The sequence below is a fragment of the Nicotiana tabacum genome, chromosome 14 (genome assembly GCF_000715075.1).
Source record: "Nicotiana tabacum cultivar K326 chromosome 14, ASM71507v2, whole genome shotgun sequence".
NCBI classification, from domain to species: domain Eukaryota; kingdom Viridiplantae; phylum Streptophyta; class Magnoliopsida; order Solanales; family Solanaceae; genus Nicotiana; species Nicotiana tabacum.
In genome coordinates, this window is record NC_134093.1 from 82,313,927 (window position 1) to 82,331,891 (window position 17,965).

The 17,965-nt window shown below is 40.3% G+C and overlaps 1 protein-coding gene across 1 annotated transcript; it reads left to right on the forward strand.

Annotated features, from left to right (window-relative positions):
* Positions 1-1,295: 1,295 nt before the first annotated feature.
* Positions 1,296-16,132, forward strand: LOC107760902 (V-type proton ATPase subunit G-like). Its single transcript, XM_016579022.2, has 4 exons — positions 1,296-1,428; positions 2,548-2,649; positions 2,929-3,029; positions 15,524-16,132. The coding sequence occupies exons 2-4, from the start codon at positions 2,562-2,564 to the stop codon at positions 15,665-15,667; spliced, it is 333 nt and encodes a 110-aa protein (XP_016434508.1). The 5' UTR covers positions 1,296-1,428; positions 2,548-2,561; the 3' UTR covers positions 15,668-16,132.
* The last annotated feature ends 1,833 nt before the right edge of the window (positions 16,133-17,965 follow it).

The following is a 17,965-nucleotide window of genomic DNA, read 5'->3' on the forward strand; positions in this document are numbered from 1 at the left end:
TTCATTTTATAATCATATATTCAAGTTAGAATCACGTACCTTAAGTTTGTGGATAAAAATCTAGGTTAAAACACTCCAAAACCAAGTTCCCAAGTCTCAAAAATAGTGAAGAATGAAGTAAAAATTATCAATATTCGATATTTATAGTTGCTAAAATTTCTATCAAAAATAAGTATGCTAGCCGCACTTTAAAGTATGGACGACACTTTTCAAAGTGCTGATAGTTGTTTCCGAAGTGCTGACCCAAAAAATACAAAGTGCTGACCACGCTTTAAAGTGTGAACCGCACTTTGCTACAGTTGTCAAAATTTCAACACTTTCTTAATTTTCTCCAAACACACCGAAATTTTCCCAGGCCCCTCATATCTTAATCCTATCATTTTTAAGAGTCCAATAATATTATACGAATTTATCCAAAGTTTCAAAACATGAATCCAAGTGCAACAACTTAAAACAAAGACTCAAGTCATACTTGAGAACCCTAAAGTTCTAATTTTCCTGCTATAGTACCGAAATGCTCCTGAACCTCTTGGAATCCAAACTAACCATGCATACAAGTCCCAAAATATCATATGAACTTGTTAAAAATTTCAAATTATGAATTAATGTACCATTACTAGAATTGGGGGGTAAGGTTGCTAATTTAGCCTTTAATCTTAACTTAATTAATTTTGTGCCTATCTTATTTTAATTTTTTGCTGAATTCTTTTTCTCTATTAGTTAGTCACTTTGCTATATTTAATAATCCAACTTATTACTAATTTTTTCTTACATAAATTCAATATTTTCTGGGTTCTCTCATTTCAATTGTGATGTAATCGGATATGCAATCGTTGTAGCAAACAAAGTTTGTAACGTTGAATTTATTTAGTTTTTCGTACTTTATTAAATGAAGATCTTATTTTTTTCAATTGCTAATACTTGCATACTTTGTCAAAAAACGATGTTCATTATATATATATATATATATATACACGCACATAGAGGCACAAAATATTTTTAAGGCCTCTTAATAAGATTTTGCTTTAGGCCTCTTATTCTATTGAGTTGCCTCTGAGCTAGGCTCGGCTCTATGTTGTAACGAGCTCAGTTGAGCTCGGCTTAGCTGGTCTTGGCTCAGGCTCGTTTGACTCAATGCCCATGCCTGAATGGGGGTGAGCAGTTATCCTAAACTATAATATGTAAATTGAAATATAAACCCGATAATTCACAGATTGGTTGTTGACCGAGTGCATTCATATGTAGCAACAACCATCCTATTAACCAGGACATAGGATTAGTAAGAACCCTATAGTTACGGGGTACTTAATTAAAATCATACCCAAGTTTTGTCACCCAATTAGTCCTTCTCCTCTTATCCAAATCCAATATTTCCTGTTCAAAAGGGAAACTCTCCTCAGCTCCAAACTATAGCACAAATTGTTTCAGGTACATATTTCAATTTTTTTAATCGAGAAACAGACTACTATTTCATATATAAACAACTAATTGCTTTAATATGTTTAATTACTAAAAACACGCATATTTTTCACAAAATGTTTTATGGAAGGGAATTGTGCTCGTCGGAAATTGTTTCCAACAAATTTTGTCAGAAATCTCAGACTTCCGATGGCGTTCTGGCAAGAACGTCAACGGGAAGAAGATTTCTAGTAATGTTCAGCTATATTGGCATCAAAGTAGGCATCCAGTCTTTCAGTGAATCTTTCATGTATATATAGTTCAATTTCTTCCTTCTCTTATGCATTTGATTGACCTCTATTATGGGCATATATGATTAAGGTAGCTCTACTTGCATTTACCTCCTTCATCTGACTGATTTATCGTGTTTATAGGTAAAGTCTAACTGCAGAAGATTTTAAAGTTTGTACAATTTCACGTACAGTTACAAGACGATTAACATTTTCAGATCTTTTTCCTTGGAGATATTAATTGCAAAAAGAAATAATGAGGAAAAGAGAATTAGGAAATTGTTTCTGTTTGATGTGTTGACTTATTCCCTTGGCAAAACTGAGTTCCCATTTTTTATCTGCTGGACATTATAATATATGACCTAAAAAATACGAAAATGAATAAGAACAAAATTTGGTACTCCCCTACTCCGTATATTAGGAAAAACACCAAACGAATGTCTTATGCAAGCCCTAAAACCGAGTTTTACAGCAATCTACGGGCTTGTCTTTTCAAAAAATCAGTGAACAACTTGATGACCTTAAAAGATCGTTCAGAAGGTCATAACAGATATAGTGCGAACCTATTAAATTTTGCACTATCATCGTTGCTTGTTCACCAAGCTTTTATCACTTTCTATTAAAAATTACTCTTATTTCAAACAATTTAAGTCATATATACCGACAAATAAATATATTTACATAATAAGTGTAATTTAAACTTATACTAGCAGTATATTTTCACGTAACCAGTTAATACTTTTCATGTAAAGTTACCTGCAATTATCTTATAAAATGATTCAATAGTTGAAATATAATTTACCCGTTAGTGCATAGAACGCCAATTCTTCTGTTTCTATTGTTGCCTTGTTGTATTTAGATTAAGTAGCTGACATGGATTCAATGAGAGGACAAGGAGGCATTCAAATGCTACTAACTGCTGAACAGGAAGCCCAACAAATTGTTTCAGCTGCTAGAAATGGTAAATTTTCAACGTATTATGATTTGGAAAACTTCTTCTTCTTCTCCATGAAATTTGTAAGTATTCTCATCAGAAGCAGATCAAAGATTTTTGAACATTATAGGTTTGAGCTTGAAATTTTACCAGAACTTATTATATTTACTGAGTTTAAATTCTATTATTTAACTTATTTTGTTTTTAACACGTATCCAACATCTGAACATAAACTAATGTGTCCGGATGAACCTGTAAGTCCTTAGCTACATTTTCCCTGATTCTTATACTTTTGAAATTTGACAGTTAAAATGACAAGGTTGCGCCAAGCAAAAGAAGAAGCTGAGATGGAAGTGGCGAATTATCGTTCGCATTTGGAAGCTGAGTACAAAAAGACATTATCTGAGGTTTTTCTCTTCGAAATTGTCTTTTCTCCTAGATTCAATAAGCTCATTTAGTTCGAAATTGGTTATCTAAATCATAATGAATACAAAATAGTAATAGAAACTCTATATTATTATATGGTTAAACGAAAGCAATACTGATTCGAGTTTATACAAGAAGGTTTACATAGTAGTAGCACAATGTTTGTGGATATATGTCACGACTCAAAACTCGACACGTCGTGATAGCGCCTATCATGATACCAGGCAAACTGACAACTTACATGTCCCAACATTTTTAAAAAGCAAAACATGCTAGAAACATGTTTAAATCAATGGAAATCTCATAAAAACAGCTGAAACGTCGCAACTAAATACAGAAAATCCTCAAAACCTAAGTGTCACCGAGTACAAGAGTATCTATATAATGACATAGTCTGGTACACTATCTAGAAAGCACAATATGATAAATAAAAGGCCAAATACATAAATGACCCCTAAACTTGTCCCAGTTTTCCACTTAGACCCCTTATCTAAAGGCTTTACGTATTGAACACTTGAACAAAGCTGAAAGTGTGCCAATTAAACACATTCGGCTAAAATGGCAGAGCGCGTGCGCCACACATTCTCGATGAGCGTGAATATGCTCTGCATTGATACTGATATGACCAAAAGACACGTGTCAACATACAAAAAAGGGAAAAAATATTTTATGGTATTAATTAATAGATTCTTAAAAGATTATCTCATCCTTCCGAGCGTCTCTGCAACAACATTTTATAGATGCATCTGTAAGCAAATTGATATACACCATCCAAAAGGGCCCGTTAGTAGTTTGCAGGAGTGATACTTACTGAAAGCCTTTTTTTTTTTTTTTAAATTATATATTTCTTAATTTCATGATTGAAGTTTAAACTTCACGAGTAAGGTTCCCAGAAAACTTAAACCATAAGAAGTTCATTAAAAATTACTCAAAAATATTGTAAATGGCTCTGGGTTTCTTCTTTTGCTTTAATCCGTGCAAAGTGCATTCACCAGGGACTTGTAGGATAACTTTTTCATCATCTTTTGGTAGCCAGTGAGCATTTATTACTTATTAGATGGATAGGACAGATTGAGATATGTTTCGACAATTTCAAAATCAAATTTCTGGGATACAAAATTGATTTTGGGAACTGCTCAGAAAATCAGCTCAAACAAATGGTACAATTTGATTTTTGGAAACCAATTATGAGGACTTTATTTCGATTGGGACAGCTGAAGTCACAATAATACTGTGGTCCATGAAAATATGGTTTGTCACAGGAAATAGTGGAGGGCATATGGTGGTGGCTGTGGTGGTAGTGATGAAGAAGATGGATGGATATGGTGGTGGTTGTCGCAGTGGTAAAATGAAGAAGACAAACTGAAACGATGAAGGATGGTCGTGAATTGTGGTGGTGCCGATGAAACCAAGAAGACGAGTGTTGTTTGGGGGTGGGGGTGGGGATAGTTATTCTTTTAAAGTTACTTTTTAGTGATTTAATAATTGGCTGCTTTTGGCGTGTGAGAACCACGCCCTTTACATTGTGGGAGATTGTCAAATCTGTGTTTAATTGAAACACTTTCAACTATGTTCAAGTGTTCAATAAGTAAAGCCTTTAGATAAGGTGTCTAAGTGGAAAATTAGGACAAGTTTACCGGGCCATCTATGTATTTGGCCTAAATAAAATTGAAAGATAGGGGAGGAGAGTCAAGGTCTACGGATGCCGAAATATTTACCTCGATGATCTCCAAACAGGTAAAAACTCCACGATCAACAATCACCGTGCCCGAAAGTGCCTGGATCTGCACGTGAGGTACATGGTGTAGTGTGAGTACAACCAACTCAATAAGTATCGCAAATAAACAAGGCAAGGTAAGAGAAGTTTAAATTATTTAGGATACCAGTTGATTTAGTGTGATTCTGTCCCTTTAGACCAACACATTATAATATATAAAGCTAACTCATAAGGCTTCGTGAGAAGAATCTCCGTGTGTGCATGTGCACTATTTCTCAAATACCCTGCTCAAACAATATTATTACATGTAGAGGGAAGTAACAAGTAAATAAGATAAATGATCAAGGAAAATATAAGTTCTACACACTGCACGGACAACTCACGTGCTCACAATAGAATCTGCACGAACAGTTCACGTGTGACATGAAAAACTCACGTGTCAATAATATCAATATATGGATCCGCACTGATAACTCACGTGCTGCACGGACAACTCACGTACCAATAATATCAATACATGGATCCGCACGAACAACTCACGTGTTGCACGGACAGCTCACGTGCCAATAACATAATCCGCCCGGCATAGCCGCAGGCCCAGTGCAGAAATATCATATAGAAGCAATAAAGCAAGTATGCACGTATATGATGAATGAAATAGATTCCCATGTCTCTAGACTGGTGTAAATAACATGCTAAAGTGTAGACATGTGCAAAGTGTGCTATTGTAGCCCAAACCGGAAATTTCATCAATGAAAAGCATTTATCAAGTTCGTTAAGGCATTAAACCTCTAAGTAGTCTCATCACGACTCAATTAGATCGCATAAACTGTTACAACATGATAGATATCAAAGCTTGAAGCTTAACAATCATTTCTGGGCTTATAAGAGCCCGAGCACAACCCAAACATAAATATACAATCCCGGTGCTCACACATAGGATCATCCCCACACATGTGCGCACCCAAAAGCACGTGGCTATCATAACAATTCAATCAACTGGTGCCTCAACCGAGTTTAAATATGATACTTACCTCAAGCAAATTAAATCACTCTGCTAGCGAGCCCTTGCCTCGTGAATCGGCCTCCAAACGCCTCGAATCTAGCCATAAACAACTTGATACAATCAACATGGGCTAAAGAAATCAATTCTATAAGAAAAATACTAAATTCTTAATCAAAAGCCAAAAAGTCGACTCAAAAGCTAACCCTCAGGCCAACGTCTCAGAATCCAATAAAAGTTACAAAATCCGGAAGCCCATTCAACCACGAGTCTAACCATACCAAATTTACCAAAATCCGATACTAAATCGTCACTCAAATCCCCAAATTAAACTCTCCAAATCTCTGGCCTCAAACTCCCAAATTCCACCTCAAAAACACATAAACTAGGTAGGAAATTCAATGGGGAAACATAATTATTGAATAAATATAACCAGAAGTGAGTTACCTCAAAAATCCCTTCGAAATCCCTCTCCAAAATCGTCCTAATCAGAGTTTGCAAAGTCAAGAAATGATAAAACCCTCGGAACCCAACGTTTATATTCTCTTCAAGCATTCTCGCACCCGCGACAACTTACCCGCACCTGTGGCTTCGCGGAAGCGGCAACTCTGCCACTTCTACAGTAATTCACTGAGGACATACCTTCGTACCTGCGGAAACATTCTCCGCTTCTGCGCACACGCAGGTGCGACTTACTTCCGCTCTTGTGATTCCCCCTCGCTTCTGCGCTCAACTTCATCGCATCTGCGACCGCGCAGGTGCGGTCAAACCTTCACACCTTAGACCATTGCACTACCTTCTCCTAGCCGCATCTGTGCTTCCCAGCTCGCACCTGCGATCAAAGTTCCACATGTGCGATTGCACCAGAAGACTCCCAACTTTAGCAACCCTTTAACTCCAAACCTTGATCTGTTAACCACTCGAACTCCACCCGAGGCCCCCCGGACCTCGACCAAATAAACCAACAAGTCCTAAAATACGATACGAACTTAGTCGAGCCTTCAAATCATATCAAACAACGCTAAAATCATGAGTCGCATATCGATTCAAGCCTAATGAACTTTTGAACTTCTAATTTTTACATTCGATGCCGAAACCAATCAAATCACATCCGATTGACCACAAATTTTGCACACAAGTCACAAATGATACAACAGACGTAATCCAACTCCCGGAATCCCAATCTGAGCCCGGTAACCACAAAGTCAACTCTCAATCAAACTTCTAAATTTTCCAACTTTCGTCATTTCAAGTCTAATTCCACTACGGACCTCCAAATCATAATCTGGACACACTCCTAAGTCCAAAATTACCTAATGGAGCTAACGAAACCTCAAAACTCCATTCCGGAGCTATTTACATACAACTTAATATCCGGTCAACCATTTCAATTTAAGCTTCCAGCCTTGAGACTAAGTGTCTCAACTCATTCCGAAACATCTCCGAACCCGAACCAACTACACCGGTAAGTCACATAACAATAATTAAGCAGGGAATGAGTATTAAATGGGGGAACGGGGCTACAACTATCAAAACAATCGGCCAGGTCGTTACATTCTCCCCCTCTTAAACAAACGTTCATCCTCGAACGGGTCTAAAAATGTAACTGGAGTCTGAAATAGGCGTAGATATCTGCTCCACATCTCCCCCTCGGTCTCCCAAGTAGTCTCCTCAATTGACTGACCTCTCCACTGCACCTTCACTAAAGCTATATGCTTTGACCTCAACTTTAGAACCTGCCGATCGAAAATTATCATCGGCTCCACATTATAAGTCAAATCACCATCCAACTGAACTGTGCTGAAATCCAAAAGATGAGACGGATCGCTAACATACTTCTGGAGCATAGAAACATGAAATACTGGATGCATACTCGACAAACTAGGCGGCAAGGCAAACTTGTAGGCCGCATCTCTAATCCTTTAAAGCACCTCAAACGGCCCAATATACCGAGGGCTTAACTTGCCCTTCTTCCCAAACCTCATAACACCCTTCATGGGAAAAACCTTGAGCAGTACCTTCTCCCCAACCATGTAGGCAACATCACGAACCTTCCTATCGGCATAACTGTTCTGTCTAGACTGCGCAGTGCGAAGCTGATCCAGAATTAATTTAACCTTGTCTAAAGCATCCTAAACCAAGTCAGTACCCAATAGCCTAGCCTCATCCATCTCAAACCATCCCATCGGAGATCGACATCATCTCCCATACAAAGCCTTATATAGAGCCATTTGAATGCTCGATTGGTAGCTGTTGTTGTCGGCAAACTCTACGAGCTGCAGAAACTGATCCCATGAACCCCCAAAATTCATGACACAAACGCGTAGCATATACTCCAATATCTTAACAGTGCGCTCGGACTACCCATCTGTCTGAGGGTGAAATGATGTACTCAACTAAACCTGTGTGCCCAGCTCTCACTGCACGGCTCTACAAAATTGCGATGTAAACTGCGTGACCCGATCTGAAATGATGGACACTAGCACACCGTGAAGGAGAACAATCTCGTGGATGTAAATCTAAGCCAACCGCTCTAAAGAATAAGTAGTCCCAAATGGAATGAAGTACGCGGACTTGGACAACCGATCCACAATCACCCAAATATCAGCAAACTTCCTCGAAGTGCGTGGGAGTCCAACTACAATATCCATAGTGATACACTCCTATTTCCACTCAAGAATCTTAAGCCTCTGAAGTAATCTGCCTGGTCTCTGATGCTCATACTTCACCTGCTGACAGTTAAGGCCTCGAGGTACAAACCCCATTATACCCTTCTTCATCCTCCTCCACCAATAGTGCTGCCTCAAGTCCTGGTACATATTCACGACACCCGAATGAATGGAATACCGCAAACTGTGGGCCTCATCAAGAATCAACTCACATAGTCCATCTACATTAGGCATACAAATCCGACCCTGCATCCTCAACACCCCATCATCCTCAACAGTAACCTCCTTGGCATCACCTTGCTGAACTGTGTCCTTAAGGACAAGCAAATGGGGATCAGCATACTGGCACTCTCCGATGCGATCATATAAGGAAGACCGAGAAATCACACAAGCTAGAACCCGGCTGGGCTCCAAAACATCTAATCTTATGAACTGATTGGCCAAGGTCTGAATATCAACTGCAAGTGGTATCTCATCAACAGTAATGAATGCAAGGTTACCCATAATCACCGCCTTTCTACTCAAGGCATCGGCTACCACATTGGCCTTCCCGTGATGATACATAATAGTGATATCATAGTCCTTCAGCAGCTACAACCATCTCCGTTGTCTCAAATTTAGATCATTTTGTTTGAACAAGTGCTGGAGACTCCGGTGATCTGTAAATACCTCACAAGACACACCATAGATATAATGCCTCAAAAGCTTTAATGCATGAACGATGGCAGCCAACTCCAAATCATGGACAAGGTAGTTCTTCTCATGAGGCTTCAACTGGCACGAAGCATAAGCAATCACTCTACCCCCTGTATCAAGACACACACGATACCGATCCGAGAAGCATCACAATACACTGTATAAGAGCCAAAAGCTGAAGGCAAAACTAGAACTGGAGCTGTGGCCAAGGCAATCTTGACTTTCTGAAAGCTCTCCTCACACTCATCCGACCACATGAATGGGGAACCCTTTTGAGTCAATTTAGTCAAAGGCGCTGCAATAGATGAGAAACCCTCCACGAAGCGCCGATAATAATCGGCCAAGCCGAGAAAGCTCTGAATCGCAATAGTTGAGGACGGTCTGGCCAACTCTGAACCGCCTATATCTTCTTTGGATCCACCTTATTCCCCTCATTGGACACCACGTGCCCCAAGAATGCCACCTAACTAAGCCAAAACTCACACTTGGAGAACTTGGCATAAAGCTTCTCCTCCTTCAGTCGTTGTAGTATAATCCTCAAATATTGGGCATGCTCCTCCTGGCTACGTGAGTGCACTAGGATATCATCAATGAATACTACGACAAACGAGTCGAGGTAAGGCTGAAATACATTGTTCATCAGATGCATGAATGCCGCTGGGGCATTGGTCAACCCATAAAACATCACAAGGAACTCATAGTGACCATAACGGATCCTGAAAGCCGTCTTTAGAATATCTAAGTCCCGAATCTTCAACTGGTGATACCCAGACCTCAAATCAATCTTAGAGAACACCCTCGCTCCCTAAAGCTGCTCGAATAGATCATCAATGCGCGGCAAAGGATACTTGTTCTTGATTGTAACTTTGTTCAACTGCCTATAGTCGATGGACATTCGCATAGTACAATCCTTTTTCTTCACAAATAGAACCGGTGCACCCCAAGGGGACACACTAGGCCTAATAAATCCCTTATCAAGAAGTTCTTGAAGCTGCTCTTTCAATTCCTTCAACTCTGCTGGTGCCATATGATACAGAGGAATAGAAATAGGATGAGTTCTCGACACCAAGTCAATGCCAAAGTCAATATCGATGTCGAGTGGCATGCCCGACAGGTCTATAGGAAATACATCCGAAAAATCTCGCACCACCGGAACAGAATCAATAGTAGGGGTATCAACACCAACATCTCTCCCAAAGTCCATGTATGACAAACATCCCTTCCCAACCATCTGTTGGGCCTTCAAATATAAAATCACTCTACTAGGAACATAATCTAGAGAACCTCTACACTTGATTCTTGGCAATCTCGACATCACTAATGTCACGGTCTTAGAGTGACAATCCAGAATAGCATGACATGGAGATAACCAATCCATATCCAAGATCACGTCGAAATTGACCATACATAAGAAATCAACTCTGATCTCCAATCCCCCAATAGTCACCAGACACGACCGATATACACGATCCACAATAATAGTATCACCCACCGGTGTAGAAACATGAACAGATGAAACTAAGGACTTACAGGGAATATCAAGATAACGAGAAAAATATGATGATACATACGAATAAGTGGAACCAGGGTCAAATAATACAGAAGCATCCCTGTGTCATACTGAGACAATAACTGTGATCACTGTGTCTGAAGGAACATCATCTTGACTGGCAGTAATAGCATAAAATCGGGCCTCACCGCCACCTGATCTCCCCCCTCTAAGGCGACCTCTAGCTGCCTGGGCCACACCCCGAGCTGGGTGGGTGGGTGGCACAGTAACTGGTGCTGCTGGTATCATCAGTCAAGAAATCTGCTGTGGAACCCCACTCAACAATCTAGGGCAATCCCTCTTGAGTTGACTCAAGTCCCCGCACTTGAAACAACCCCTCCTCTAATGGAGTTGCTGCTCCTAATAACCCGAGGAACTGCCTATAGAAACCTGAGCAGATGAGGAATGGTGAGAACTCTCTGCTGGTAGTGCACTGAATGAAGACTAGCCCGAGCGAGCACTATAAGAACCGTGCCTAACTGATGCACCATGATGAGATGGACAAGCCGTCTGAGCGGGCCTATAAGCAAGGCCCCTGCTGTGGTGGGACTGACCCCCAGTAGAAACACCGCTAAAATCACCTGATCCACGAGGCCTCTTGGCCTCCCTTTCTTCATGCTCCTGACTACGGACAATCTCTAGCCGCCAAGCAATATCAACCACCTCATCGAACATAGCACCTATGACACATTCCCGAGTCATAACAAAACGCAACTGATAGGTGAGGCCATCAATGAACCTCCTAATCCTCTCCCTCTCAGTTGGAACCAACCAAACTGTGTAAGGAGACAACTCTAAAAATCTCATCTCATACTGGGTCACAGACATGCCTTCCTAACGCAGCTGCTCGAACTGTCCGCGCAGCTTCTCTCTACTGGTCTGTGGTACAAACTTCTCCAAGAAGAGAAGGGAGAACTCATTCTATGAAAGTGGTGCTGCACCGACTAGCATGCGCCTCTCATAGGCCTCCCACCACCTGAAGGTAGCCCCAGTAAACTAAAAAGTAGTAAATGAGACCCCACTGGTCTCCAGAATACCCGTCGTACAAAGAATCCGCTGGCACCTATCCAAGAAGTCCTGGGCATACTCTAACTCAGCCCCATTGAATGATGGAGGCTGGAGTCTCCCAAATATCTCGAGTCTAATCTGCTCATCATCACTAATAACGGCACCCACCTGGGCCTGAGCAACTGTAACCGGCTGGGCTGGTAGTACTTCCGGTGTTTGAAGTCCTTGCATCACCTGCTCTGGTGTATGGGTGGCGGGAGTCTGAGTACCTCCCCCGGCCTGAGAAGTGGTTGGCGCGGTCTGAACTGAAGCTGCCTGAGCAAGGCTAGTGCACACAGTCAATATCTCAGTCAAAGCCTCCTGAAGGCCTAGAATCACAATGGGCACAGCTGGTGCCTGATTGGCCTTACTGGCTCAAATACATCTGGTACTTGCTCCTGAGCAGGAGCAACTGGTGGATCTGCAGGTGTTGCTCTAGCTACTGTAAGAGCTGTACCTCAGCCCCTACCGCAACCTCGACCTCTCGTGGCCCTAGCTGATGGTATTGGTGGCCGACCGTCCGGTCCGGTAGCACGTGTCCTCACCATCTTGGAGAGAATAGAATAACATGAGTTCAGTTCTCGGAAGCAACAAATTCGAACGACAAGAATGTGAAGTTTTCCTAAGGGTTCGGCAGCCTCTCGAAGATTAGTACAGATGTCTCTGTACTGATCTGCAAGACTCTACTAAACCTGCTCATGACTCATGATACCTATGTAACCTAAGCTCTGATACCAACTTATCACAACCCAAAACTCGACACGTCGTGATGGCACCTATCATGATACTAGGCAAGCCGACAACTCACATATCCCAACATTTTTAAAAAGTAAAACATGCTAGAAATAGGTTTAAATCAATGAAAATCTCATAAAAATAGATGAAACGTCGCAACTAAATATAGGAAACCCCAAAACCTGGGTGTCACCGAGTACATGAGCATCTATCTAATGACATAGTCTGGTACACTATCTAGAAAGCAGATCATGATAAATAAAACTGAAAGATAGGGGAGGAGAGTCAAGGTCTGAGGACGCCCAAGCGGCTACCTCGATGATCTTCGAATAGGTAAATACTCCACGATCAACAATCACAGTGACCGAAAATGCCTGGATCTGTACACGAGGTACATGGTGTAGTGTGAGTACAACCAACTCAATAAGTATTGCAAATAAACAAGGCATTGTAAGAGAAGCTTAAATTATTTAGGATACTAGTTGATTCAGTGTGATTCTGTCCCTTTAGACCAACACAATATAATATTTAAAGCTAACTCATAAGGCTTCGTGAGAAGAATATCCGTGTGTGCATGTGCACTATTTCTCAAATACCTTGCTCAAACAGTATTATGGCATGTAGAGGGAAATAACAAGCAAATCAGATAAATGATCAAGGAAAATATAAGTTCCACACACTGCGCGGAGAACTCACGTGTTGCACGGACAACTAACGTGTCAATAATATCAATATATAGATCCGCACGGATAACTCACGTATTGCACGTACAACTCACGTGCCAATAATATCAATATATGGATCCGCACGGATAACTCACGTCAAATAATATCAATACATGGATTCGCACGGATAGCTCACATGCCAATAACATAATCCGCCATGCATAGCCTCACGCCCAGTCTAGAAATATCATACAGAAACAATAAAGCAAGTATACAGGTATATGATGAATAAAATAAATTCTCATGTCCCTGTACTGGTGTAAATAACATGCCAAAGTGTAGGCATGTGCAAAGTGTGCTATCATAGCCCAAACAGGCAATTTCATCAATGAAAAGTATTTATCAAGTTCGTTCAGGGATTAAACCTCTAAGTAGTCTCATCATGGCTCAATTAGATCGCATAAACTGTTACAGCATGTTAGATATCAAAGCTTGAAGCTTAGCAGTCATTTCTGGGCTTATAAGAGCCCGAGAACAACTCAAACATGAATATATTATCCCGGTGCCCGCACATGGGATCATACCCATGCATGTACGCACCTAAAAGCACGTGGCTATCACATTAATTCAGGCAACTAGCGTCTCAACTGAGTTTAAATACGATACTTACCTCAAGCAAATCAAATCACTCTGCTAGCAAGCCCTTGCCTCACCAATCGGCCTCCGAACGCCTCGAATCTAGACATAAACAATTTGATACAATGAACACGGGCTAAAGGAATCAAGTCCATAAGAAAATACTAAATTCTTAATCAAAAGCCAAAAGGTCAACTCAAAAGCCTGCCCCCAGGCTCACATTTCAGAATCCAATAAAAGTCACAAAATCTGGAAGTTCATTCAACCATGATTCTAACCATACCAAATTTACCAAAATCCGACACCGAATCGTCACTCAAATTCCCAAATTAAACTCTCCAAATCCCTACCCTCAAACTCGCAAATTCCACCTCAAAAACACACAAACTAGGTGGAAAATTCAATAGGGTAATATAATTATTGAATAAATATAACCACAAGTGACTTACCTCAATAATCCCTTCGAAATCCCTTTCAAAAATTGATATAATCCGAGTTTGTAAAGTCAAGAAATGATAAAAACCTCGAAACCCAACATTTATATTCTGTCCAGGCTTTCTCGCACCTGCGTCAACTTACCCGTACCTGCGGATTTGCGGAAGCAACAACTCTCCCGCTTCTGCGGTAATTCACTGGCAACCGACCCTCGCACATGCGGAAACATTCTTCGCTTCTGCGCACCCGTAGGTGCAACTTACTTTCGCACCTGCGCTTCCCCCTCGTTTCTGCGCTCAACCTCAACGCATTTGTGACCGTGCAGGTGCGGTCAAACCTTTGCACCTGCGACCACTGCACTCCCTTCTCCTGTCTGCATCTGCGCTTCACAGCTCGCACCTCCGATCAAAGCTCCGCAGGCGCGATTGCACAAGAAGACTCCCAGCTTGAGCAACCCTTTAACTCCAAATCTTAATTCGTTAACCACCTGAACTCCACCTGAGGCCCCGGGGACCTCGACCAAATATACCAACAAGTCCTAAAACATGATACAAACTTAGTCGAGCCTTCAAATCACATCAAACAATGCTAAAACCACGAATCACGTATAGATTCAAGCCTAATAAACGTTTGAACTTCTAACTTCTACATTCGATGCCGCAACCTATCAAATCACGTCCGATTGACCTCAAATTTTGCACACAAGTCATAAATGACACATTGGACCTACTCCAACTTTCGGAATACCAATCCGAGCCAGATAACCACTAAGTTAACTCTCGGTCAAATTTCTAAAATTTTCAAGTTTCGCCATTTCAAGCCTAATTCCACTACGGACCTGCAAATCAGAAGCTGGACACACTCTTAAGTCCAAAATCACCCAACGGAGCTAACAGAGCCATCAAAATTCAATTTCGAAGCCATTTATACATAACTCAACATCCAGTCAACTATTTCAACTTAAGCTTCCAACCTTGAGACTAAGTGTCTCAACTTATTCCGAAACATCTCCGGACCCGAACCAACTACCCCGGCAAGTCACATAATAACAATTAAGCAGGAATGAGCAGTAAATGAGGGAACGAGGCTACATCTCTCAAAACGACCGGTCGGGTCGTTACAATATACTCCTACTTAACGTGACTTTTAAGTATGATTATATCTAAGAATAAGTGAAAAACAAAACTTCAATTTACTTGGATTTATTTAATCCATAATTGATTCAATCATGTTAAGTGAGATAAGCAAAAAAAAAAAAATTCCTTTTTAGTTTTAGGAAGGAAATATTAGTATTTGATTATTTTTCTTGTGATTAATATGCAGACCAGCGGAAGTTCAGACTCGACCGAAAAGAGGCTTGAGATAGAAACTGAGGAAAAAATTCAACGTCTGAAGAAAGCAGCCTCTGAAGTATCTCCTGATGTTATTGCCATGCTCATGAAGCACATTACAACTATTAAAACTTGATTTGTGAAGCTACTAATCAAACCTTCGTTTAGAAAGCGCGGAAGGCAAATGAAAAAGAAGGAAAACCGGACAAAAAAATTCTTTTTGCGAAATATACTTTCCCTCAATTAAGGCCAATGAAATTCTCTCTTCAAGGGGTATTTTTATTCCACGTCCAAAAAAGAGGCCATGAGAAAATTTATTTCGTCATTTTGTTTTCATTTCCCATTCCTAACTCTTTCGTTTCTGATATTCCGAATAAAGAGTATAGCTTAGATATTACAAAATTTTCATGGGAACTTCTAGTCATGTTACTGAAAACATATTATTTTCCTCTTGTTTTTTTATTCTTTGTTTGGGATAATTATTTCTTTTCAATCTGACGGTTGACTGCTTCTAGAGATCCAAAGAACATAAGCAGTACCAAAAGAGACCAAGAGGGGTGCTTTTATCGTATGTGCTTATCAAAATAATGAATTTGTCCTAGTTTTAGTATTGCAATGTAGTTTATTGAGATTCCAAGTCGAGTTAGCTAGGTAAATCACATATTGTTTTCAGAAAATCTTTTGTATATACAATAGCTTAATAGGCTCCAATATGAGTCAGTATTTGAATTTTCTTTCACAAAAGAATTGGTAAAACTTAACTATGTAACATGAGTGTTACAGTCAATATTTGTATGATGCACTATCAAATGTGACTGTTAATCGTTAGGCTGATCCATTAGAAGCAATATTCTGATAAAAACCAGAAAAGTTGGACCCGTCGTCACATAGTACTGACACTGAAGATAGGTAATGTTTAACTATAGGCAGTAGACTACTAATCTGTTTGTTTACCCGTAAAACGGTACAATTGAATTTATACGTAGTTTTTAAACAAGTGAATTAATTTGATCCTGAAATACTAGGAGAATTGAATAAATATTCAATACTTAGCCTTGAGATGAAAATGAAATAGCACAGACAGTAGTTCCGGGAGCAGGGCTTTCGAGCACAACACTAGTAAAATCAAAAGGCAAAAAGTTAAAATTGTATAAAGCCTTGAAAAGCTTTATACAATTTTAACTTTTTGCCTTTTGATTTCACTAGTGTTATGCCCGGAAGACCTGCTCCCGGAACTACTGTCACTGGGTATGTTGTTGTTATAAAGCTTTGAATAGATTATAGCGTAAGTTTGCGAGAAAATTCGTGTCATTTACAATGATAATAGATCTCACTATTTATAGTTTGTACCTAGGGAACAAGGCCCTAGAATCATGCCCTTCTTTAATGTCAATTATAAGGGCCATTAAAAAATATGCAACGGCGGGCACGAATGACAAATTCTTTGTAACGGACAACGTACTAAATGTTGTAGAATATTCTCCATTAAATGCTAACGGTGGTAGTTATTTATTTCGTCTTTATGAGCACCATTCTTTCCGGTAACAGATGAAACATTTGTCTTCGGTTTTAGCTATCCTTTGCCTTCGGCTCCACGTGTTACTCCCTTATGCAATCACTTAACAGAGCATATTTTACCCTATACAGATAGTCCCCCTACTTTCCGGTGATATAACTTTGTATCACACGTCTCTCCACATTTAATACCCCGAACACGCGTCATTCCACCATTCGTCGTAACCTTTGCCGGCTACCAAGGTAATTATGGTCTTGAGTTTAGCCGCCTAAACCTTTACTTATACGCATCAACCTCCTTTATTCACATCACATAATTCTCCAAACACTTTTCATTCAACTTGTACTATGTTCTTCAACCTTTTAATTCTCTTCATAAGAGAAAAACCTTTCCTTATTCTCTAACATAGAATGACTTCTTCTTCAAAAAATCTCGGTTCCTCAAAGAACAAAAGCAAAGCCAATGAAGATGCTCCTCCTACAGTGAGCACCATCATCCCCAGAAGTCTTGTCACAACTAAAGACTTCGAAGATAAATTTTCTTCTGCTAACCCTCGTACATGGGCCGTTGGCATATATCCTTCTTATATCCGTCCTTCCAGTATTCATGTTCTATACGTATCCCTTCACTTTGGGGACGTTTCCTCTGAGTGGAGAGCTTGACTCCATTATTGTGGAGTTCTGTCTCCGCTACCAGGTATGTTTGGCACATGTGAGTTCCTCCGTGTCGAGGACGATTGCTTGTCTTCGACGCTTGTGCCAAAAAATGGGGGAGGAGCTAACCCTAGCTCACGTGATGAACCTTTATTCCCTTAAGATCTTCCGTGGGGTGGTGATTAACTTTAGTAAGCGAGGTCACCATACACTATTATCCATCATGGATGATGATAAGGATCGTGGGTGGATGAAACGGTTTGTT

What these genes read in the sequence shown, in the direction of transcription:
- LOC107760902 (XM_016579022.2), top strand. Translation starts at nt 2,562, where the DNA reads ATGGATTCAATGAGAGGACAAGGAGGCATTCAAATGCTACTAACTGCT. An exon ending in TGTTTCAGCTGCTAGAAATG is followed by an intron (nt 2,650 to 2,928) that starts GTAAATTTTCAA and finishes GAAATTTGACAG; the next exon opens with TTAAAATGACAAGGTTGCGC. An exon ending in ACAAAAAGACATTATCTGAG is followed by an intron (nt 3,030 to 15,523) that starts GTTTTTCTCTTC and finishes ATTAATATGCAG; the next exon opens with ACCAGCGGAAGTTCAGACTC.